Source organism: Ovis canadensis, chromosome 2, assembly GCF_042477335.2.
Source record: "Ovis canadensis isolate MfBH-ARS-UI-01 breed Bighorn chromosome 2, ARS-UI_OviCan_v2, whole genome shotgun sequence".
NCBI lineage: Eukaryota > Metazoa > Chordata > Mammalia > Artiodactyla > Bovidae > Ovis > Ovis canadensis.
In genome coordinates this window covers 106,333,635-106,358,497 of record NC_091246.1, presented here as the reverse complement: position 1 = coordinate 106,358,497, position 24,863 = coordinate 106,333,635, and the positions used below count along the sequence as shown (strand labels likewise).

Here is a 24,863-nt window from a genome sequence, read left to right as displayed (position 1 = left end):
AGTTATTAAATGATCCAGCAGATGTTGGCAATTTGATCTCTGGTCCCTCTGCCTTTTCTAAACTCAGCTTGTACATCTGGAAGTTTTCAGTTCCGATATTGTTGAAGCCTGTCTTGGAGGATTTTGATCATTACCTTGCTAGCATGTGGAATGAGCGTAATTATACAGCAGTTTGAACATTCTTTGGCATTGCCCTTCTTTGGGATTGGAATGAAAACTGATCTTTTCCACTGCTGAGTTTTCCAAATTTGCTGACATATTGAGTGCAGCACTTTTACAGCAACATCTTATAAGATTAGAAATAGCTCAGCTGGAATTCCATCACCTCCACTAGCTTTGTTAGTAGTAATGCTTCCTAAGGCTCACTTGACTTCACATTCCAGGAGGTCTGTCTCTAGGTAAGTGACCACACCATCAAGGTTATCCAGGTCATTAAGACCTTCTTTGTATAGCTCTCTGTGTATTCTTGCCACCTCTTCTTAATCTCTTCTGCTTCTATTAGGTTCTTGCTGTCCTTTACTGTGCTTATCTTCACATGAAGTTTTCCCTTGGTATCTCTAATTTCTTGACAAGATTGCTAGTCTTTTTCACATTATTGTTTTCCTTCATTCCTTTGTATTCTTCACTTAAGAAGGCTTTCTATCTCTCCTTGCTATTCTTTGGAACTCTGCATTCAGATGGGTATATCTTTCCTTTTCTCCTTTGCCTTTAGCTTCTCTTCTTTTCTAAGCTATTTGTAAGGCCCTCCTTACACAACCACTTTGCCACTTTGCATTTTTTTTCCTTGAGGATGGTTTTAGTCACCACCTACTGTACAATGGTACAAACCTCCATCCATAGTTTTTCAGGCACTCTGTCTACCAGACCTAGTCCCTTGAATCTATTCATTACCTCCACAGTACCTCCACTATATAGTCATAAAGGATTTGATTGAGGTCTTCTTATATCTAAAGTAAATGTTTTTTCCACTGGACAGCATATAATTGAGTCTAATTTTTTTATACCCATTCAGTAACTCTCTGTCTTTTGATTAGAGAGTTTAATCCATTTATATTTTAAGTTATTATTTGATAAGGAATGATTTGATGTTGTCATTTTATTCTTTGTTTTCTATTAGTCTTTTTTGTTCTTTTATCTGTCTTCCTCCCTTGTTGCCTTCCATGTCATATTTTGTTGATTTTTTGGTATTTTACATATAGTAATTCCTTTCTGGGTTTTTTTGTGTGTGTATGTAACTTCTATAGCTATATTTTTTTGTGGTTAACTTGGGGCTTACATAAAATATCACTGGTAAAGTATGCAATGTTTGTAAGTGCAATTGCATATAAAAACTCTACACTGTAACTTCTCTTCAGCTCACATTTTATGTTATTGTTGTTATAACTTAGATATCAGTTTTTACTGTGTAGGTTTTTTAGTTTTAGTTACTTATAGTTCTTTCATCTTTTACTTTGATGCATGCATGCTAAGTTGCTTCAGTTGTGTCCAACTCTTTGTGACCCTATGGACCATAGTCTGCCAGGCTCCTGTGTCCATGGGATTCTCCAGGCAAGAATACTGGATTGGATTAACATGCCCTCCTCCAGGGGATTGACTTTGATTCTAAAATTAAAAGTGTTCACCATATGAACATCCACTGTATGAATATCCAACATATGAACACCATATGTTCACTCACCGTAATTAAATTAATAATGTATTCTAGTTTTGCTATAGATTAGTTTACATTTATGTGTTTTTGTATGAAATATGTATGTATATTTCATACTTTTTTTTACTACCATGTTGTTCTTTAGCATTCTTTTAACTTGGAAAACTCCCATTAGCACTGCTTATAAGGCAATTGTAGCAGTGATAAACTCCTTCAGCTCTTGCTTGTTGTTTGGTGATGTCTTTGTATCCTCTTTATTTTTTTCAAAGACAGTTTTGCCAACTATGGCATTCTTAGTTGATAGTTTGTTTCCTTTCAACATTTTGACATCACCCCACTTCCTCTAGACTTGCAAGATTTCTGCTGAAATAGCTGCTCACAGTTCTGTGGTGGTTCTTTTGTATGTGACATGTTTGCTCTTACCACTTTCAAATTTTCTTGTCTTTGACTTTGCACAGTTTTAATGAATCTTCATTTTGGATTTAACTGTTGTCACTAGGCCATATTCAGATCTGGAGATGTGAAGAACAGAAGCCAATAGGCTATGTCACCTATGTCATTTTGTGAAGGGGTGGGATATTTCAGGCTTTATGAATGATGCTGCTATGTTTAATATAGGGTTCCATTCTCTGTCATAGTGTTGAGCTGAGGTTGGATCAAATTGTTGGGATTTTGCTGCTGCCTCTGAAGGCAGATCTGTTACCTAGATGTTGAATGAGGGTTAGGCTGGCCTGCCAAGGCTTTATATTGCCAGTGCAAGTGGGCTGGACAGCCCACTAGTTCTCTGATTGTGGAATGTGTTTTGAGTTGGCCTACAAATACCTGAAGTTGTCACTCTGGGTGAATCAGTCACGTTTGACTTGCTCAAGAGTAGATGCTGGAGCATCTTACTGGTTCTTTGTTGAGGTTTTCATTCTCTGTCATTTTTCAAGAGAGAGGAAAATTATTTTTGAGGCTTTTTTCCTGCTTTTGTCTATGCCTAATGGTGATTCTGTATTAAAGACCTCTCTAGCACTTAATTTGCGATAAATATGAACTATGGCACCCTACTGCCATTCCTCAAGTCTGGAGAGCTCTAGTCAGTCTGTCTTTTGCTTTTTAGCTTTCAGAGGTATTTTTTGTCTTCCGTTTAATTATATCCAGAGTATTTAGTTGTATTTAGAGAAAGTAAGCAGAAAAACATGGGCCTACACCACTTTGTTCCAAAAGCAAAATTGGTTACAGATATCGAACAGTGTTCTACATTAAAATGTAATCAAATGTAAATAGCTTTTCAGTAACACTCCAAGGAACAATAAAAGTCAAGTTGACCATTATTTACTATATAAAGAATTTAGTTAGGCTTTATAGGAGATACTAACATTTATGAAAGACATAGATAATACTCTTGAGTATTACTAATATGACAAGTCTAGTGAGGAGAGTAATGTAGGAAAGATAAAAGAAAACTAAACATTTTATTGTAGGGAGGGAATGGTAGGTACTATAGAACAGATTTTAAAATAACAGGAGACATTTACTGAGTTTTTGTGCTGTTGTTGCTTTTAATATGTATCTTAGGTAATTGAGTAATTTATAGCTTGAGGCTGAAAAAAACAGGTGTTACTACTTATATCAATTTAACATATGTAAATTAGGATAATCCCAGCAATCCAGGACTTATGGTCACCTTATCCTTAAAATTTTTTTCTTTGAACTATTTATTGTGGAAATATTTACATATATACATATATTTAGAGAATAGTATAATGGATCCTTAATCGCCCATCATCCAAGTTCAATAACTATAAATCTATGGCCAATTTTCAGTCTTATAGACTCCCCCAGTGCCTCTCTGCCTTATAAATTTTTAGAAACAAATTCTGTGCAGTTTCTAGAGTCATTCCGTGATGAAAACAGTAATCACTTTTATTGTATGTGTTTCCTTTTCTCTCCTTCAGGCCCTTTTCTAACCATCCCCATCCATATGTTGTATTTTGTTTTACTTATAGTGCCGATGTTCTAATGATTCCACTCTTCCAGAAGACAAAGACTTAATGATTAGTTCTACAGTTCAGAATAAGGAGCCAGACCAACTGTGACTCCCAGCCCTGCCTTCCTTCCTCTCTGAACCAATAATGGTAGCTTCATAATGACTGTGATCAAATCTCTGTTGTGTATGAGGATCGTACCCCTGCTACACTGCCTTGGAGTGTTTCTGTTTTTTACAGGACACACTCAGGCCGAGAATTTTCAATATCACAGTCCCCCAGAAGTGGTCATTCCTTTGAAGATAACTGGCACTAGCAGAGGCATGAAGCCTCCAGGTCGGCTCTCTTACAGCCTGCATTTAGGGGGTCAGAGACACGTTTTCCACATGAAGGTCAAGAAACATTTGCTGTCCAGACACCTCCCAGTGTTCACCTACTCAGAAGAGGGTGCTCTCCTGAAGGACCAACCTTTTGTCCAGAATGACTGCTACTATCATGGTTATGTGGAGGGGGACCCAGAATCCCTTGTTGCTCTCAGTACCTGTCTTGGTGGCTTTCGAGGATTATTACAGATAAATAATGTTGTTTATGAAATTAAGCCCATGATTGTTTCTACCAAATTTGAACACCTGGTGTATAAAATGGAGAGTGAAGAGACCCGATTCCCAATTATGAAACCTGGTTTTGTGCAAGAGCATTTTGAGTTTCAAGAGACTGGTAATTTTACTCTGAAACAAAGTCATTTTGAAGGCTGGTGGATCCATTCATTCTTTGTTGAAATGGCAGTGGTGGTGGACTATACTCTATATAATTATTTTAAAAAGAATGTCTCAAAGGTAAAGGAAGATTTATTTGCTATTGTAAATATAGTGGATTCCATTTATCAGGTATTTGGTATGAAGGTGTTACTAATCGGTTTGGAGTTCTGGACTCAAAGAAACCTTGTTGAAATAGATGCTGTTCAGAGAGCTCTGAGAGATTTTTGCGTCTGGAAGGCTAATAACATTGATGCTCGCATAGAACATGATACTACACATATTTTTATGCAGAAGACATTAAGAGGACTAAGTGGTATAGGCTTTATCGCAGGAATGTGCAGACCACACTTCAGTTGCGCAGCTGTTACTTTTGCAAACAAAACCTTGGCCATTATTGGAATTGCAGTGGCTCATCATTTAGGTCATAATTTGGGAATGACTCATGATACTATATTGTGTGTGTGTTCAGCAGGTTACAATAGATGTATAATGCGTCATGACAACCCACCAATAGCGAAGTTTAGCAACTGTAGTTATTCTTTTTTTTGGGGATATGGTGTACAGAAGGCAAAATGTTTGCGGTACACTATATACACAAAGGACATATTTTCAAGGAAGCGCTGTGGAAATGGTGTTGTTGAAGAAGGAGAAGAGTGTGACTGTGGATCTTTTCAGCAGTGTTCAAGAGATGCCTGTTGTCTGACAAACTGCAGTCTGAGTTTTGGGTCTGTCTGTGCTTTTGGGCTTTGTTGCAAGGACTGTAAGTTCTTGCCATCAGGAGAAATGTGTAGAAAGGAGGTCAATGAATGTGATCTTCCAGAGTGGTGCAATGGATCATCCCATATGTGCCCAGATGATGTATATGTAGAGGATGGAATTCCCTGTAATGACATTTCTTACTGCTATGAAAAGAGATGTAATGATCGCAATGCACACTGTAGGCAGATTTTTGGCCAAACAGCAAAGAATGCAAACGACAACTGCTACAGGCAAATAAACACTCAAGGTGACCGTTTTGGTAATTGTGGAACCAAAGGCCCTACCTATCTAAAATGCAATATGTCGGACATCTTCTGTGGAAGAATTCAGTGTGATAATGTGGCAGAAATTCCTCTTCTGACAGAGCATTCTACAATGCATGGAACTCGCTTTAACAATGCCACCTGCTGGGGTACAGACTACCATTTTGGGATGGGCTTGCCTGATATTGGTGAAGTGAGAGATGGCACAGAGTGTGGCCCAGAACATGTCTGCATTGGAAGGAAGTGTGTCCATATCTCTCGCTTGGATAGTAATTGTTCACCTACGTTCTGTAACTTGAGGGGGATCTGCAACAATAAACATCACTGCCACTGCAACTATAAGTGGGACCCTCCTAACTGCGTGAAACGAGGCGATGGAGGTAGTGTTGACAGCGGCCCACCACCTAAGAGAAAGAAAATACCCAAGATTTACGTGGCAATAGCATTATTTATTTCACTGTTAATTTTATTATGTTGTCTTCTGTTGCTTTGTATGAGGAAAAAGCCTAAGGGGAAAAATCAGCCTCAAGAGGAAAATCTGAAGCAAAAAACTCCAAGTCATCGTGGGAAATAAAAACAATTACTACCCCAAAAATGTATCTGAATAGATATGCATTAAAAAACCTAACTCCTATAATGTTCCTACTTATTCTGCTTTATTTTAAACAATTAGAAATTTTATTTTTCTTGACATTTATTTCTGTATATTTTCTAGAAAAAGGCATGACACATGGATGGTTTACCAGTTTTTAAGTTACTGCTTTTCAGCTCCAAAGCTGCTTCCCGTTTTGTATTCTGCATTATAGGAACCACATTTCTGCAGTATCAGCCCTCAGATCTGTGGTAGGGTAAATGCCAGGGACTTGGAAATCTGGGTGGCCTGCTTCCTGTATGTCAGTCTTATCTCAATAACAGATTTTACAGTGGAAATTATACTTCATTTCAATATCCTTTTAAAAAATTCAATCCAAAATAAAGGGAAAATAAAACAAAATTCAATCCAGACCAACCTTACTGTGGGTCTAAAACAAGCTAGCAGAGCTGGCTAGGACTGAGCCCCAGGTCTTTGATCTTTCTACCAATGTCTCAAATTCTTTGCATTAGCCTAACAGTACCTGCAGGAAGAGCTTTGAGTCTCATTTTTGAGATCCATGGAGCCAGTCCTACAGTTCTCTAGATTCAAGTATCTCAATCTCTTCTCTTTACTCTTTGGCTCCATGAATGAAATCACCATCTTTAATTGGCATTTTATGGCTATTAACCAGTTACTAGCACAATGCCTCCCTTTACTTGCTGTGTTCCTAAGTAGCTTTGGTACCTAATTTCTTATATTCAATTCTATCCCCCTACAATCACTAAGTATGCTTTTTCTGACTGAATTCTGTTACAGTACTCATCTTGGTACTCTTGAGAAACCTGTATGCAGGTCAGAAATAACAATTAGAACTGGACATGGAACAACAGACTGGTTCCAAATAGGAAAAGGGGTACGTCAAGGCTGTATATTGTCACCCTGCTTATTTAACTTATATGCAGAGTACATCATGAGAAACACTGGGCTGGAAGAAGCACAAGCTGGAGTCAAGATTGCTGGGAGAAATACCAATAACCCCAGATATGCAGATGACAACCACCCTTATGGCAGAAAGTGAAGAAGAACTAAAGAGCCTCTTGATGAAAGTGAAAGAGGAGAGTGAAAAAGTTGGCTTAAGGCTCAACATTCAGAAAATTAAGACCAAGGCATCTGGTCCCATCACTTAATGGCATGGGGAAACAGTGGAAACAGTGTCAAACTTTATTTTTTGGGGCTCCAAAATCACTGCAGATGGTGACTGCAGCCATGAAATTAAAAGACACTTACTCCTTGGAAGGAAAGTTATGACCAACCTAGATAGCATATTAAAAAGCAGAGACATTAATTTACCAAGAAAGGTCCGTTTAGTCAATGCTGTGGTTTTTCCGGTAGTCATGTATGGATACGAGAATTGGACTCTAAAGAAAGCTGAACACCAAAGAATTGATGTTTTTGAACTGTGGTGTTGGAGAAGACTCTTGAGAGTCTCTTGGACTGCCAGGAGATCTAACCAGTCCATCCTAAAGGAGACCAGTCTTGGGTGTTCATTGGTAGGACTGATGTTGAAGCTGAAACTCCAATCCTTTGGCTACCTGATGCGAAGAGCTGACTCATTTGAAAAGGCCCTGATGCTGGGAAAGATTGAGGGCAGGAAGAGAAGGGGATGAGAGAGAATGAGATAGTTGGATGGCATCACCAACTCGATGGACATGAGTTTGAGTGGACTCGGGAGTTGGTGATGGACAGGGAGGTCTGGCATGCTGCGGTTCATGGGGTCGCAAAGAGTCGGACACGACTGAGCGACTGATCTGAACTCATCTTGGTGTAATGAAAAAAGTGGGACTGAAGAAATATCCATTTTTTGGTTTGTTTGCTTAAATTTTTCTTTACCACTGCCCTCAACTATTTTGGGGAAATTACTGAAATCTACCTCAAGTTTCCAACAAAATTTTTAAAATTACAGAATGGTAGTAACAGTTGCCTCTAAATTTCTGGGTTTCTGTAATTATAAAATGGAATAAGAAAGATACTTTCAATTTTAGGTAAGTCTCTGTAGACAAGCAATTTTTCTGAAAATAACACCCGTACAATGCCAAGTACATTTCTGAAAATGACATGTACTTTGAAACAGTCACAGAAATGTGGAGGAAATGAAGATTAGAAGATTTAAAAATTACGAGGAAGAGAAAACAATTTGAATTGTCAGTACGTTTTTCCCTGGAACAGAAATGTTTGTTCCATGTAACTTGATGACTTTGAATATTAATTAATGATCAAGTTTGACCTATCCAGTTCTAATTCCTCTGTTGAAGAAAAAGAAACCTGAAAAACTCTTGATGTGTGGAATACACTAGATTTGTAAATTAGGCACTTAAGGGCATCAAACTAACAATCAGTTTTTCCCACATCACTTTTGCTGAGTTTAGATTCATTTGCTGGGCAATAGGTTGAAGTCTTTAAGGACAGCGTTATCTGCAGTCTATTGTAGTTAGGGAGAGAAGGCCTAGTGGAATGGAGTTTGACTCAAGAACAGGTAAGTTCTTCCCTTTAAAACATTTGGCTGATTTTGAAGGAGCTTGAGGTATAAGCTAGAGAATTTAGTTTTGAAGATTTAAGTATTAGAACATAGTCACCCATTGGTTTTGCAGCTGAGAAAATACAGGCTTATGGGTTCCCAGTAGAAAGTACAGTAAGGTATATATGTTTTTCCAAAGCTACACTTATTTCTGACCAAAGTCAATTCTCTGTTGTATTAAGTTATCATTCAGCCTATCTTCCAAACAGAGAAAAAATATAAACTTCTCAAGTTGAAGGTACATCTACTCTGAACTCCTGTGGTTCCTTATATATGGAACATGTGTGAAGTGAAGTGAAAGTCGCTCAGTTGTGTCTGCCTCTTTGCAACACTATAGTCCATGGAATTCTCCAGGCAAGAATACTGGAGTGGGTTGCCATGCCTTCCTCCTAGCATACAATAAAGCATTATTACATATATAAAAGGAAAAAAGGTCAATAATAAAGGGAAAACAACAACAAAGAGTAAAAACAAAGATAGTAGCCAGCTGAAGAATGACCCAAAGAGTGGAAAAGATGATAATGAAGAAAAATACCTATGACTACTATTTCAGAGAAACTAGAAGAAAAATGAACAAGACCACATGAAAGACGGTAGATTCATTTCACCAGAAAATTGGCATCTATGCAGACTTGTTCTATACATATTCTAGAGCTTAAAAATAAAATATCTAAATTCAGAAAATCAGTGGACAGTTTGAATCATAGACTGCATTGTAAAATTACCTAAATTAGTTAACTAATTTTTAAAAAAAAAGTTAGTAAAAAAAATCAGTGACTAACAACATAGAAAAAACATTAAAATACAGAAATGATGTGTGAAACAGATCAATAAATCTGAAAACACTAAAATGGAGCATCATTTGAGGAAAAAGAATTGAGGTAATAAAAAACATATAATGAAGGAGAGTTTCCCCAAAGTATGAAAATATATTTGGAAATATATTAACCTACTGCTTTAAGGAAATCAATGAACTTCAAGCAGAACAAGCACATGGAAATACACACCTAACCATATCATAATAAAACTATTGAACAAGAGGCACTGAGAAATCTTAAGAGCAGCCAGAGATTTTTAAAAAATCTGTATCTTAAATGACAATAAAAGAGATGATTAACTTCAACAAAAATGATTGAGTGCAGAAGACATTGAAATAACATATTTACTCAGTAACTTGCAATTGTGTGTGCTGCTGTGCTCAGCCATCCAGTCATGTCTGATCCTCTGCGGCCTCATGAACTGCAGCCCACCAGGCTCCTCTGTCCATGAGATTCTCCTGGCAAGAATACTGGAGTGGCTTGCCATTTCCTCCTCCAAGGGGTCTTCCCAACCCAGGGATTGAACCCACGTCTCCTGTGTGTCCTACATTGGCAGGCAGATTCTTTACCACTGAGCCACCTGAGAAGTTACTAAACTGCAATTCTTTTGTTTGTGAATATACTGTTCAGTAATGAAAAACAAAACTTTCCTTTGGCAAACAAATCATTGCCAGCAGGCTAACACTCAAAGAAATACCACTTTGGGGTGTTTTGTTTTTCCAGTCGGGAGAAACATGATACCAGAAAGAAACATGAATGTTGAGGTAGGTGCAAATATATTTGTCACAAAAGTTGCTGCTGCTGCTGCTGCTAAGTCGCTTCAGTCGTGTCTGACTCTGTGCGACCCCAGAGACGGCAGCCCACCAGGCTCCCCCGTACCTGGGATTCTCCAGGCAAGAATACTGGAGTGGGTTGCCATGTCCTTCTCCAATGCATGAAAGTGAAAAGTGAAAGTAAAGTCGCTCAGTCGTGTCCGACCCTCAGTGACCCCATGGACTGCAGCCTTCCAAGCTCCACCCTCCATGGGATTTTCCAGGCAGGAGTACTGGAGTGGGGTGCCATTGCCTTCTCCGAGCAAAAGTTGGGAGGTATGTAAATAGAGATAAAAGGTCTAAGCTTCTAGCAGTACTGGGAAGAGGTAACTTAAGGATGTGGATTATACTATATGATGTGTAGATGCATGTTGCAAATCTAGGGTAATCATTCAAAAGGATTATACACTTAAGAAATGTATTATAACAAGAGGCATAATAAATGACATTTATTTCTACAAATACAGGCAAGTGAGGGGAAAACAAGCATAATGCAGACATGTGGAATAAAAAAATAGATGACTGGTGGATACAAGATCTGTGTAAAATGGATCACATTAACCAGGTAGAAATGGAGAAGGAAATGGCAACCCACTCCAGTATTCTTGCCTAGGAAATCCCATGGACAAAGGAGCTGCAAGCTACAGTCCATGGGGTCACAAAGAGTCAGACATGACTTAGAGACGAAACCACCACACCACCAACCAAATAGAAGATTGACATATTTCAGAGTGAACAAAGTATAATTTCTAGCATTATGCAGTTTATTAGAAACAATTTAAAAGCAAAGACATAGAGTGTAAAACTTTAAAAAATTTTCATGCACATGTTAACCAAATTAAATTGGTATAATCCTTTTAATGGGCTTTCCCTGGTGCTCACTGGTACAGAATCCACCTGCCAAGCAGGAGACGCAGGTTTAATCCCTGGGTCAGGAAGATCCCCTGGAGAAGGAAATGGCAACCCACTCCAGTATTCTTGCATGGGAAATCCCGTGGACAGAGGAGACTGGTAGGCTATGGTCCATGGCGTTGCAAAAGAGTCGGACATGACTTAGCGACTAAACAACAACAATAACAATTCTTTTAATATCTGATGACAAAGACTTTAAGGCATAAAGCATTATGACAAAGAAAGGGCAATATTTTGTGATAATAAAAAGTAAATTAACAGGAAGATATGACAGTCTTAAATGTATATGCATCCACTAATAAAGACAGGGAAGTACAGAAATAAGCAAATCTACAATCACCAACAGGGGCACTTTTCAAACAGTTCTCTCAATAGTAACAAAAAGAGTAGAAAATAAACCCTGCAGGCCCAGGAGATTTTCAATACATAGTTAACAAACTTGATATGATAGATATACAAAGTTGTACAAGGGCTTCCCCATCTGCAATGCAGGTGACGCAGGAGAGATGGATTCGATCCCTGGGTCCAGAAGATCCCCTGAAGGGGGACATGGCTACCCACTCCAGTATTCTTGATTGGAGAATCCCATGGACAGAGGAGCCTGGTGAGCTACAGTCCATGGGGCCAGAAAAGAGTTGGACACAACTGAGATGACCGAGCAAGCACACAAAGATACACAAAAACAAACTTGATAAAATAGGTATATGAAGATCAGGACATTTTCAATACATAGTTAACAAACTTGATATAATAGTTATATAAACTTGATATAATTTAACCAAACATGGCTAAATTCACTTTAATTCATCTGCATATGAGCTATTATCAAGGTCAACCTTATGATGGGCCAAAGAGAAAGTCTCAACAAATTTCACATGGTTTTAATTTTAGAAAGTATATTTTCTCTAAACATTATAGTTAAGCTGAAAGTCAATAGCTTTAAGTGAAAGTGAAAGTGAAGTCGCTCAGTCGTGTCCGACTCTTTGCGACCCATGGACTCTAGCCCACCAAGCTCTTCCGTCCATGGGATTCTCCAGGCAAGAATACTGGAGTGGGGTGCCATTTAACCTGGGTCTCTCACATTGCAGCCAGACGTTTTAACCTCTGCACCACCAGGGAAGCCCCTAATAGCTTTAAAGATAACTAGAAAAACTCCAACTGTCTGAGACAGTTCTGACTCTAATCCCACATCTGACCTCAATTAACATTCTGCACCCAACTTCAATGCGTGTAGAGGGTGGGGTGTTTCTTACACCATCAAGCAATTCTCCTGGGCCAGTTGGGTGTTCTACAATTCAACTCAATTCTAATACTACCTTGAGATGGTGTCAGATCCCAGAGGTTAAGGGCTTAGTCCTATATGATTGCTCTCCCCTCCTTCAGATTCCAATCATAAGTCTAGGCTGTAACCTGTGTTTCTGACCAACCAGCTGTATATATGTTGGACGTTCCAATGACCACTTCTTTGAGATCAGTTAATTTGTCAGAACAGCTCACAGAACTTAGATAAAAATTTCACTTACTAAATTACCAGCTTATGATCAAAAGATATAACTAGAAACCGACAAATGGAAGAAATGCATAGGGCAAGATACATGTGAAGGGTGAAAGGCTTCCATGCCTTCTCCAAGTGCACCTCTCTCTTTGAATCTATGCGTTCAGCAACCCAGAAGCTCTTTGAACTTCACCCTTGTGGAGTTTTATGGAGGCTTCATTACTTAGATATGATTCATTAAATTATTAGTTATTGATGATTGATCTCAAGCCCCAGTCCCTTTCCCTTCCATGGAGGTGAGAGGCGAGGGAGATTGAAAATTTCTACCTGGTAATCACAAGGTTTGCTTTCTGAAAGTCGCCCTCATTAACGAAACAAAGGGCAACTTTATTCCTCTCAACCCTTAAAAAATTCCAAGGTTTTTAGTAGCTCTGTGACAGAAACAGGGAATTAAGCTCAAATATATATGTCTTATCATAAATCACAATATCACAACTGGAAATAAACTATATATTTCCAAATAATTATATGTCAAGGAGGAATTAAAACAAATTAAGGAATAATTTGAATTGAAATCCAAATAACTACAATATATGTAAATTACACAGTATTTACACTAAAGCAGTGTTTTATGGGAGAGGTACAGTAGTATATAGCTCAGCTGCTAAAGAATCCGCCTGATGCAGAAGACCCAAGTTTGATTCCTGGGTTGGGAAGATCCCCTGGAGAAAGGAAAAGCTACCCTCTCCAGTATTCTGGCCTGGGGAATTGCATGGACTGTATCGTCCATGGGATCACAAAGAGTCAGACACGACTGAGCAACTTTCACTTTCACAGCCTTATATACACATGCTGAATTAAAAAAAAAAAAAAAGGAAAAGACTGAAGATACATTGATTTAACCTTATATGTCATGAAGTTAGAAAAATAACACTTTAGATTTAAGGCAATTAGAAAGCCATAATAAATCAGCAGAAGGAATCAATGAAATTAAAACAAATGCACATGGAGAAACTCAGCAAGCAGAAAATTTGGTTCATTAAATGAACTTAAAATATCAAAACTCATGAAGAAAATAAAGAAAAAAACACAGGTTACCATGAGCATAAATAGAAAGGGGACATCACAAATGAACATGTATAATGAAAAAATGAAAACTTGACAATTTAGATAAGTAAAAAAGTTTATTGTACAAGTCAAACTACCAAATCAACATTAGAAATAAATATATTAAAGAGGTTTAATTAGTGTTTCAGAGAATTGGTCAAATAGCCTTCTCAGTGAAATCTTCAAAAACATAAGAAATATATACCATTACTTTCACAAGAACTTTATGAAAAGGAATAGTTAAAATTGCTAAAATGATGATACACTCCAAAATAATCTAGAGATTAAATGTAATCCCTATCAAAATACTAATAGAATTTTTCACATAAATAATTCTAAAATCTGTATGAAAATATGAATGATCCCAAACAGCAAACACCATAAAAAAGAACAAAACAGGGGTTATCACACTCCGTGACTTTAAACTATACTCAAAACAGTATAGTACTGGCAAAGAAGCTGATACACAGATCAATGAAACAGAATATAGAGCCCAGAAATGAATCTACACTTATATAGGCAATTAATCCACGACAAAGGAGGTCATACAGTGGGGGAAAGATAGTCCCTTCAATAAATGGTGTTGGGAAGACTGGAAAGCTAGATGCAAAAGAAAAAAACTGGACTACTTTATCATATTATAAATAAAAATAAACATGGATCAAAGACAAATATAAGACCTGAAACTGAAAAAAAATTAAAAAAAAAGACCTGAAACTGTAAAACTTCTAGAAGAAACATAGGCAGTACACTCTTTGACACAGCTTTGGCATTATTTTTTGCATCTGTCTCCTCCGGCAAGGGCGACTATTTCACTTAGTGTAATATCTTCAGTTTACCCATGTAGCATGTGTCAGAATTTTATTCCTTTTAAAGTCTGAATAATTTTCCGTTGTATGTATACTCCACATTTTATTTATCCATTCATCCTTTGAGAGACATCTTCATTTTTCTAACTTATTAGGGTGTTGTTTTTTTACATCTAACAAATATTTAAAAGGAGATGTGAGATATTCAGCCAAAATGATTCCAGAGGTTAAGTGAAAGATCAGGCATGAAAACATAAATCTGAAAGTCCTGGCATAGGCCTTGATGATGTCATACTGAGACAGAGTGTGGTCACGGGGATCAAGTTCAAGTTACCAGAAATACCTTCCCTTGTTCCTGATTTCACAGAAGAGAGACAAGATATTTGTGTGAATACTGACCAACAAGGACTGATCCAGTCCTTTAGGAGATTTCACCTGTGTGAATACTTTGCCTCTCAACCGAAGGAGTCAGATTTCACAGAGATTGTCCTAGTCCTCGTGCAGGGTTATTATTATACAAAGATGGTGCTGCTTGAGCCAAGAAATGGGAATAATTGGTTGTATTTACTGTTGTTTCTAGAAGTAATTGTGGTTCCTGGCAAACACCTGTCATATCTGCTAGAGCTAAGATTAGGCAGCATCAACTCCTGGCCAGAAAGAGACTCCAATCCACCATTCACGGACCAACTGACACAGGTCCCCTCAGAAGTAGAGCAAATTTTTATGTCATTTTTGTGTACCTACAATACACCAGGCACTCTGTAACAGTTATATCTAATTATCACAAGGGTCTTGTGAAGTAGGGATACTGTCTGGTGTATTGTAATACTTGGGAAGATCCCTTGGAGATGGCAACCCACCCCAGTATGCTTGCCTGGAAAAACCCCATGGACAGAGGTACCTGACAGGCTACAGTCCACAAGAGTGCAAGAGTCGGACACAACTGAGCTACTAAGTTGCCACAACAATAAATACTAGTGAATAAAAAGAGACAGAGACAGGAAAATAGAGTGTGGTCAGCATACAAGGGTGGTTTGCTAGGAATATTCAGGAACTTCAACATGAGATCAAGAAACAGCTATTACGGCCTGGCACTGGTGGGCACCACTTTTGACATTCATCATCTACCTTGCTAGCACTGCTCACTCTACCCTGGTGTTCCCCTGTAGACTTCTCTGCCCTGACCACCACCTCTCCAAAGCAGCATCCACACAGACACATACAGTGTGTGGTCAAAGACGCTCCTATCCCACCATTTCTGGTGGGTGACCACAGCTGGAACTGGCACGGCCTCTTGCTCAGCCCCACACAGCAGACAGCCCAGGCTAGTCAACGTGCCTCCAAAGCAGCTCTTATTTCCCAAGGCAGGTAACCTTACCTAGGACTGGACCCCTCTCAAGGTGGCTCCCACCCTACCTAGGGCACCCAAATAAAATACCTGAGACAAACGAAAATGGAAATCCAATCTTCTAAAAATCAATGGGACACAGCAAAAGTGGTTCTAAAGAGACAGTTTATAGAGATATTGACCTATCTCAAAAGAATAAGAAAAATCACAGGTAAACAATCAAACATTACATTTAAACAGTTTGAAAAATAAAAATAAACAAAGCCCAACTTTAGAAGAAGGAGGAACTAATAAAAATCAAAGTAGAAATAAAAGAAATAGACACTAAAAAAGAAAATATTAATGAAACTGGCTTAAAAGCCTGCCCTTTGTTTGAAAAGATAAACAAAATAGGCAAATCTCTATCCAGACTCATAAAGAAAAAAGAGAAAGGGCTCAAATAAAATCAGAAATGAAGAGACGTTATAAGTGATACCACAGAAATAAAATAATCATAAGAGACGGCTGCAAACAGTTATACAACAGATTGGAAAACCTAGAAAAAAACAGATAAATTTCTAGAAACACACAAAATTCCAAAACTGAACCAGGAACAAATAGGAAATATGAACAGAGCAAATACAAGTAATTAAAGTGAATCAGTAATCAAAACAATCCCAACAAACAAAAGTCCAGGACTAGATATTAATAATTTCACAGGTGAATTCTATCAAACATTTTAAGAAGCATTAATACCTCTGCTTCTCAAACTATTCCAAAAAACTGAAAAGAAAGATTTTCAAACTCATTCTATAAGACTGATACTATCCTGATAACAAAACCAAGTTAGTAAAGAATCTGCCTGCAATTCAGGAGACCATTTATAGAAGATATATTATACATAATAAATTTATTATATATATAAATTTCCAATATCTTTGATGTCACTGATGCAAAATTACTCATCCAAGTATTAGCAAGTGGGACTTCCCTGATGGTCCAGCAGCTGGGGCTCTTGAGAAGGGGGCACAGGCCCAATCCTTTGTTTGGGAACTAGGATCCCATATGCCGTGTAGCGAGGCCAACAAACAAACATTAGCAAGCAAACTTCAACAACACACGAAAGACTCATACACCAAGATTAAAGTGGAGTTTATTACAGGGATGTAAGTATGATTCAACATCTGCAAATCAATCAATGTGATATACCAGCTTAACAAAACAAAGTTTAAAAGTAATATAATGCTCTCAAAAGATGTGAGAAAAGAATCTGATAAAGTTTTATTGATAAAATTCAATGTCAATTTATGATAAAAATGGATATAGGAGGAATGTACCTCAACATATTAAAGGCCATTTTTGACAAAGTTACAGCTAAAATCACACTTAACAATGAGTAGCTGAAAGTTTTTCTTCTAAGATCAGGAACAAGACAAGAATGCCCACACTCACTGCTTTTATTCAACATAGTATTGGAAGTCTTAGCCAGAGAAAATAGGCAAGACAAAGAAATAAAAGGCATCCAAATCAGAAAGGAAGAAGTAAACCATCACTGTTTACAGGTAATATGATACTATACACAGGAAATCCTAAGGACTAATGAATTGAGTAAATTTGCAGAATACAAAATTAAGATAGAGAAATCTGTTGTATTTCTATACAGTAATAATGAACTATCAGAAACAGAAATTAAGAAGTAATACCACTTATAATTATATCAAAATGAAGAAAATACAGGAGTGATGTCAGTATCTTGGTGGCATGAGATGTTCCCTTTGTCTCTCCTCTTCTATCTATAAGCAGTAAAACATCTGTAACTCAACAAAGGCGCCTCTGCCCCACACACCCCATTATGAGAAAATCCTACACATCGTGTATCTAAAGGTAGGTGACCTGGACCATACAAAACAGCTGGAAGCACAAAACAGTGGAAGTGGTGACCCCCAGCAATGGTGGCTGAGCCTACAGTCCCAGCGAGCCGAGCAGCGTTAGGACAAGCCACCCACACCACACCCAGTGTACAGCCGAGTGGCGCCTGCAGCCGCGGGAAGCCTGACAGCAGGCGTGGTGGAGCCTGCAACTCTGCCCCGCCCATTGTGGAGGTGCCCATGATTCCACCCCTGCTGCTCATCACGGCAGTTTCTGAGCCCGAAAATCCTGGTCATGGCTGAGACACCTGGAATACTTGTTTCCACTCCCTCTATTCCCCACCTTGCAGTGGCAGAGTCTGTGACCAAGTAGACCCCAGATGTGGTTGGGAAAAACCACCATCCTGGTAGCCCAGTCAGTGACACCATTTGTGGTGAGGCATCACTGGCCCTGGGGGCACAAACAGCAAGGAGGGCAGCAGGCAACACATCTGACAGAGGTGGTAGAGGGTAAAACATGCCAATTCTAAAATGTAACCAGAGGCAGCACGGGTAAGAGAAAATAAAAGCTTGTACTATACAGCACACCTCAGTTCAGTTCAGTTCAGTTCAGTTCAGTCGCTCGGTTGTGTCTGATTCTTTGCGACCCAATGGACTGCAATATGCCAGGCTTCCCTGTCCATCACCAACTCCCAGAGTTTACTCAAACTCACATCCATTGAGTCGGTGATGCCATTCAACCATCTCATCCTCTGTCATCCCCTTCTCCTCCTGCCTTCAATCTTGCCCAGCATCAGGGTCTTTTCAAATGAGTCAGTTCTTCACATCAGGTGGCCCAAATATTGGAGTTTCAGCTTTAGCATCGGTCCTTCCAATGAATATTCAGGACTGATTTCCTTTAGGATGGACTGGTTGGATCTCCCTGCTGTCCAAGGGACTCTCAAGAGTCTTATCCAACACCACAGTTCAAAAGCATCAGATCAATTCTTCAATAGCACCACCTATTGGAAAACAAAAAAGGCATCTAATTATTAATCTGTTGACTCAGTAGAAGCAAGTTTTAAAAAAAAGATTTACTTTAAAAGAACATTATTTACTACTTCACATGTGCTGGCAGAAGAACAACTCATCGAGCACCATGAAGAACCTGCATAACACAGTGTCACAGAAAAGAAAATGACAATTCTCCAGAAACCAGATTTAAGCTTAAACTCATGGAATACTGCAATCTGAGAGAGAATTCAAAGTAGCTGTCACCAAAAAAAAAAGAAAAAAGAAAAAATCATAGAGCTACAAGAAAACTCAGAAATTTTGTTCAAGGATAAAATTACTGAACAGAAGGAATACTTTACTAAAGAGACTCAAACTAGAAAAGAGAGCTAAACAGAAATTTGGAAACTGAAGAATTCAATACGTGAGATGAAGAATGCATTGGAGGCCTTCCCTGGTGGTCTGCCTGCCAATGCAGAGGACGTGGGTTCAAACCCTGGTCTAAGAGGATCCCACATGCAGTGGAGCAAATAAGCCCATACATCACAACTACTGCAGCCCACGCACCCTAGAGCCTGTGCCTCAGAAAAGAAGCCACTTCAGTGAGAATTCATGCACTGCAACTAGAGAGTAGCCCCTGCTCCCTGCAACTAGAGAAAGCCCACACGCAGCAGTGACAACCCAGTGCAGACTATAAATAAGCAAATAAACGTTTTAAAATAAAGAATGCATTAGAAAACATTAGAAATAGCACAGACCATATGAAAGAGAGAATTAATGAGCTAAAAGATAGAAATCTAGAAATTATACAGATTGTAGAGGAGAGAGAATTAAGATCTAAAAACCATGAAGAAATTCTATAACAATCAAACTCTATCAAGAAGGGCAACATTAGTACATAAGGAGAAGGTGGGGAGAAGAGAGCAGAGAAACGAAAGAAGTAAACACTGAGAACTTCCTAATCCTGAGGAAGGAACTGGATATTCAGGTCTGTGAAGCTAAGAAAACAGCTAATTATTACCTCAATACAAAAAGACCTTCTTTCTGCAAGAAACACTGCATTAAAAAACTGTTAAAATCATCCGTATGTCTTCTTTGGAGAAATGTCTATTTAGTTCTTTGGCCCATTTTTCTATTGGATCATTGATTTTTCTGGAATTGAGTTGTGTGTGGATGGCTAACAAACACATGGAGAGATGCTCAACATCACTCATTATCAGAGAAATACAAATCAAGACCACAATGAGGTACCATTTCACACCAGTCAGAATGGCTGCGATCCAAAAGTCTACAAGCAATAAATGCTGGACAGGGTGTGGCGAAAAGGGAACCCTCTTACACTGTTGGTGAGAATGCAAACTAGTAGAGCCACTATGGAGGACAGGGTGGAGGTTCCTTGAAAAGCTGGAAATAGAACTGCCATATGACCCAGCAATCTCACTGCTGGGCATACACACCGAGGAAACCAGAATTGAAAGAGACACGTGTACCCCAATGTTCATCGCAGCACTGTTTATAATAGCCAGGACATGGAAGCAACCTAGATGTCCATCAGCAGATGAATGGATAAGAAAGCTGTGGTACATATACACAATGGAGTATTACTCAACCATTAAAAAGAATACATTTGAATCAGTTCTAATGAGGTGGATGAAACTGGAGCTGATTATACAGAGTGAAGTAAGCCAGAAAGAAAAACACCAATACAGTATACTAACACATATGTATGGAATTTAGAAACATGGTAATGATAACCTTGTATGCGAGACACCAAAAGAGACACAGATGAATAGAACAGATTTTTGGAGTCTGTGGGAGAGGGAAAGGGTGGGATGATTTGGAAGAATGGTATTGAAACATGTATAATATCATATATGAAACGAGTCACTAGCCCAGGTTCAATTCATGATACAGGATGCTTGGGGCTGGTGCACTGGGGTGACCCAGAGAGATGATATGGGGAGGGAGGTGGGAGCGGGTTTCAGGATTGGGAACTCATGTACACCCGTGGCAGATTCATATCAATATATGGCAAAACCAATACAGTATTGTAAAGTAAAAAAATAAAATAAAATAATTTTTTAATAAAAAATTTTAAAAATATAAATAAATAAAAATTTTAAAAACTGTTAAAATCAATGGCAAAGTCACCTCAGATTAAAAGCTGTCAAAGTCAATGACAAAGAAAAATATTTAAAGGCAGTCAGGGGGAAAAGGAAAGTAACCTACAAAGAAACTACCACTGGGCTATCAGCTGATTTCTCAGCAGAAATTCTACAGGCTAGGAGAGAGTTGTTCCATGTAGGGTTCGAACTGTTTCTTTTTGACCTGCATACAGGTTTCTTGGGAGACAGATAAGGTGTTCTGTTATTCCCATCTCTTTAAGAATTTTCCATATTTTGTTGTGACCCACATAGTCAAAGGTTTTAGTGTAGTCAATGAAGCAGACATAGATGCTTTTCTGAAATTCTCTTGCTTTTTCTATGGTTCCTCTGCCTTTTCTAAACCCAGTTTGTACATCTGAAAGTTCTCGGTTCCCATATTGTTGAAGCCTAGCTTGAAGGATTTTGAGCAATACCTTGCTAGCATGTGAAATGAGTGCAATTGTGAGGTACTTTGAGCATTGTTTGGCATTGCCTTTCTTTGGGATTGGAATGAAAACTCACCTTTTCCAGTCCCATGACCACTGCTGAGTTTTCCAAATTTGCTGACATATTGAGTTCAGCACTTTCACAGTATCATCTTTCAGGATTTTAAATAATTCAGCTGGAATTCTGTCACTTCCGCTAGCTTTGTTCATATTAATGTTTCCTAAGGCACACTTGACTTCGCACTCCAGGATGTCTGGCTCTCTAGGTAAGTAACCACACCATCATGGTTATCCCGATCATTTAGACCTTTTCTGTGTAGTTCTGTGTATTCTTACCACCTCTTCTTAATCTTTTCTGCTTCTGCTAGGTCCTTGCCATTTCTGTCCTTTATTATCCCTATCTTTGCATGAAATGTTCCCTTGGTATCTTCAATTTTCTTGAAGAGAATTCTAGTCTTTCTTATTCTATTGCTTTCCTCTATTTCTTTGCATTCTTCACTTAAGAAGGTATTCTTATCTATCCTCGTTATTCTCTGGAACTCTGCCTTCGGTTGGCTGTATCTCTTTTGCCTTTCGCGTCTCTTCTTTTCTCAGTTATTCATAAGGCCTCCTCAGACAGCCCTTTTGCCTTCATGCATTTCTTTTTCTTTGAAATGGTTTTGTTCACCACCTCCTGTACAATGTTATAAACCTCCATCCATAGTTCTTCTTTCATTTTTATTCTGCTTGAAATATTTTCTGATTTTCCTTGTTAGGGTTTCTTAAGTACACTTATCATTTAAAGGTGGACATTTAATTTCCAAATACATGGGGTTTTTTAAGTACCTTTGATATTAATTTCTCATTTTGATATTAATTTCTCACGTAAATGCTTTCTTCTTTGCCATCACCCTCTGTTTTTCCAGTCTTCTAACTTCATTGAGGTTTTCAATGGCTAAGTCAAAGATCTCTCTTAGTAAATGTCACATTGCACTCGAAAATATGTGGGTTATTTTCAAACATTATTTGATATTGATTTCTAACATAATTTCACGATAAGAGAACAAACTCTGTATGATTTCAACACCTTTAGACCATGAACTCTTTGCACCTTGTTTTATGTCCCTGAATAAGATCCAATGTCTCCTAGTTTATAATCTATGGGAACTTGAATGGAATGTGTATCCTACTGTTGTGTGAAAATTGTATAAATCTTAATCATGTTGAATTGGTTCATGGTGCTTTTCATGTCTAATGTATCCTTCTACCTTTCTGTATATCCACTCTATTAATTTTTGAGAGTTTGATAACAAAACTCCAACTAAAAATATTAATTTATCTACTTACAAAATAATTGTAATATATAGTGGAATTATATGTAATTTTGTTCTGCATTTCCAAGTCTCCTGTAAATGTGTTACCATACTTTCATCATTTAAAAAAGGAAAGAGGAGAAATAACAATAGTTTCCACAGATATACAAAGGCTTATAAGAGAATATGATGAATAGCTGTAAGCTGACAGACTGTATATATCACTGGTTTCCTAGTTAAAGAAATGGTTTTGGACCAGGAGAGAGCATCATATGAAAACTGAATTATGCAGCCTCAAGGCAGGGAAATTCCAGGACCTATGAGAGAAGGGTAGGATAGAGCCTTCCCTAGTGCCTTCAGAAGGAATAGAACTTTGTGGTTCTGTTGATACTGATATCGGACTATTCACTGATACTGGACTTCTCGTCTCCAGAATTGTAAGGCAATAAATTTCTGTTATATCACTCATTTTGCTATACTTTGTTAGAGCAGACCTAGTGAAATAATAGAGAGATGAACAAAGTCACAGCCAATTTGGCCATTTTTAAAAGTAGTTGTGATGAAAGCCAGAGAGAAAGTGAAATTTTCCAATACTGGAAATAGTACAGATATAGACATCCTAATGTGGAAAGGTACCAGAAAGAAACCAGCAGACTCCAGACTTGTAGACCTGCCAATGACCTTCTCTGGGTCCCAGACATAAAATCGCAAGGATTATCAATAATCTTGCTTCCCTTGTTTACTCCAGCCAACCTGCTATTTACCAGTAATTTATGACATCAAGTTTTAACTGCCATTTAGTAAATTTGCCTGTTAAATTTATTCCCACATTGTTCCCTTACTCAACTCTTTCTTCTTCTAAATTTAGCTGACCTTTTTAATGACAATGTTTCCATAAGAGATTAATTATGCGCACACATGAAGTGTCTCTGAGTTATTCAGTGACCTAAAAAGAAGTAGGGGAATGATCAAAGTATTGAAACTAAAGTGCTTATAATGTATGTTTGGAGCTCAGTGGTTGAGAGTCAGGAATACATACCAATTTATTCATACTGAAGAGTAATTAAAATTAAAGTTTGAAAGAAATGTTGGAGCCACAGTGAGGATGGGCTTTAGCTAGTTGTCACCATCTGTAGAACTAGGAGACTCTTGCTACTGAGCAGCTAAATCCAGAATTTAATCAAATCAGAGTCAAAACAGAAAGGGGTTTAGATTTCTCTTTGTCACATGAGGTCTGAAAAAAAAAAACTCTGTCCATAGAAATAAGCTTTACAAACTCTATGGACATGGCTATAGCTAGAAAAGACCACGGGAATTACTAATTCATCTGATAAGTCATGCAAAGAATTTGATTGTATAGATCAGTAGCACCAGCATTTATGTATGTCTGAAGACACACACACATGAGTCTTTACCAAGTATTTAGATCGTGAGAGGGAACTATGGCACTGATTATTTCATATTTTACTCTGGTTCGTTTGGTGGAGAGCCACAAAACTATGTTATTCATATTCTGGATAAGAGTAGATTAAGCTATACATGAAAGTGAGGAGGGATGTGGTAACTGGGGTACAAAAGATAGATGAATTTGGTCAAACTGTGAGGAGACAAAAAGAATTTATGAAAAATGATGTACAACAGCCTACTTGGCAGGCTCTGTACCACTGTACACCTCAGTGCGTCATTAATGATACTGTTATATTCTCTCAGAAGATGTGGCCTCTCTACTCACTGTATAAATAATGTAATGGGGGAAATGTAGTATTGCTTAAATATCCTTTGGAATTTGTTCTCCTGCTGCCTGCTTGTAAGATGAGATATTAGGAATAAATTCTGATGATATGATGCTACTTAAGTTCATGCTCAACAGTACTCTATCTGTTCCTAATACTCATAAATACTTCATTTTTTAATCACAGTAATTCATATTCCATAACAATTCTAAAATATATACCAAGAGAGACATGGAGAATAAACCAGCATATTAGGACTATAGTTACCGTTTAGAAATACCAGCCTCGAAAATTTCATTTAGTGACCATGCTTTCTTCTCCCGGGTTCTTAAGATTTTGTGAAATATTCCTCCCATTTAGTACTAGAAAAGTATCCAAGTACCCTAGGAACTCAGGTCACTTTAATGGTGACAATAGTGTTTGGCCTGAAACAAGTCTCCCACCAAGAATTTGCAACAAAAAAGCAAACACAAAGTATCATACCAGATCCTGTATTAAACACCACAAAATGCAGAATTATTGGAATTACAGTCAAAACTAACATTTTTGAAATGTAATAA

General features: G+C 38.0%; 1 protein-coding gene across 1 annotated transcript; it reads left to right on the top strand.

Moving 5' to 3' along the window:
• Nucleotides 1-3,770: 3,770 nt before the first annotated feature.
• Nucleotides 3,771-5,975, top strand: LOC138432406 (disintegrin and metalloproteinase domain-containing protein 29-like). The gene has a single exon (XM_069573748.1). The coding sequence runs from the start codon at nucleotides 3,783-3,785 to the stop codon at nucleotides 5,973-5,975; it is 2,193 nt and encodes a 730-aa protein (XP_069429849.1). The 5' UTR covers nucleotides 3,771-3,782.
• The last annotated feature ends 18,888 nt before the right edge of the window (nucleotides 5,976-24,863 follow it).

What these genes read in the sequence shown, in the direction of transcription:
- LOC138432406 (XM_069573748.1), top strand. Translation starts at nt 3,783, where the DNA reads ATGACTGTGATCAAATCTCTGTTGTGTATGAGGATCGTACCCCTGCTA.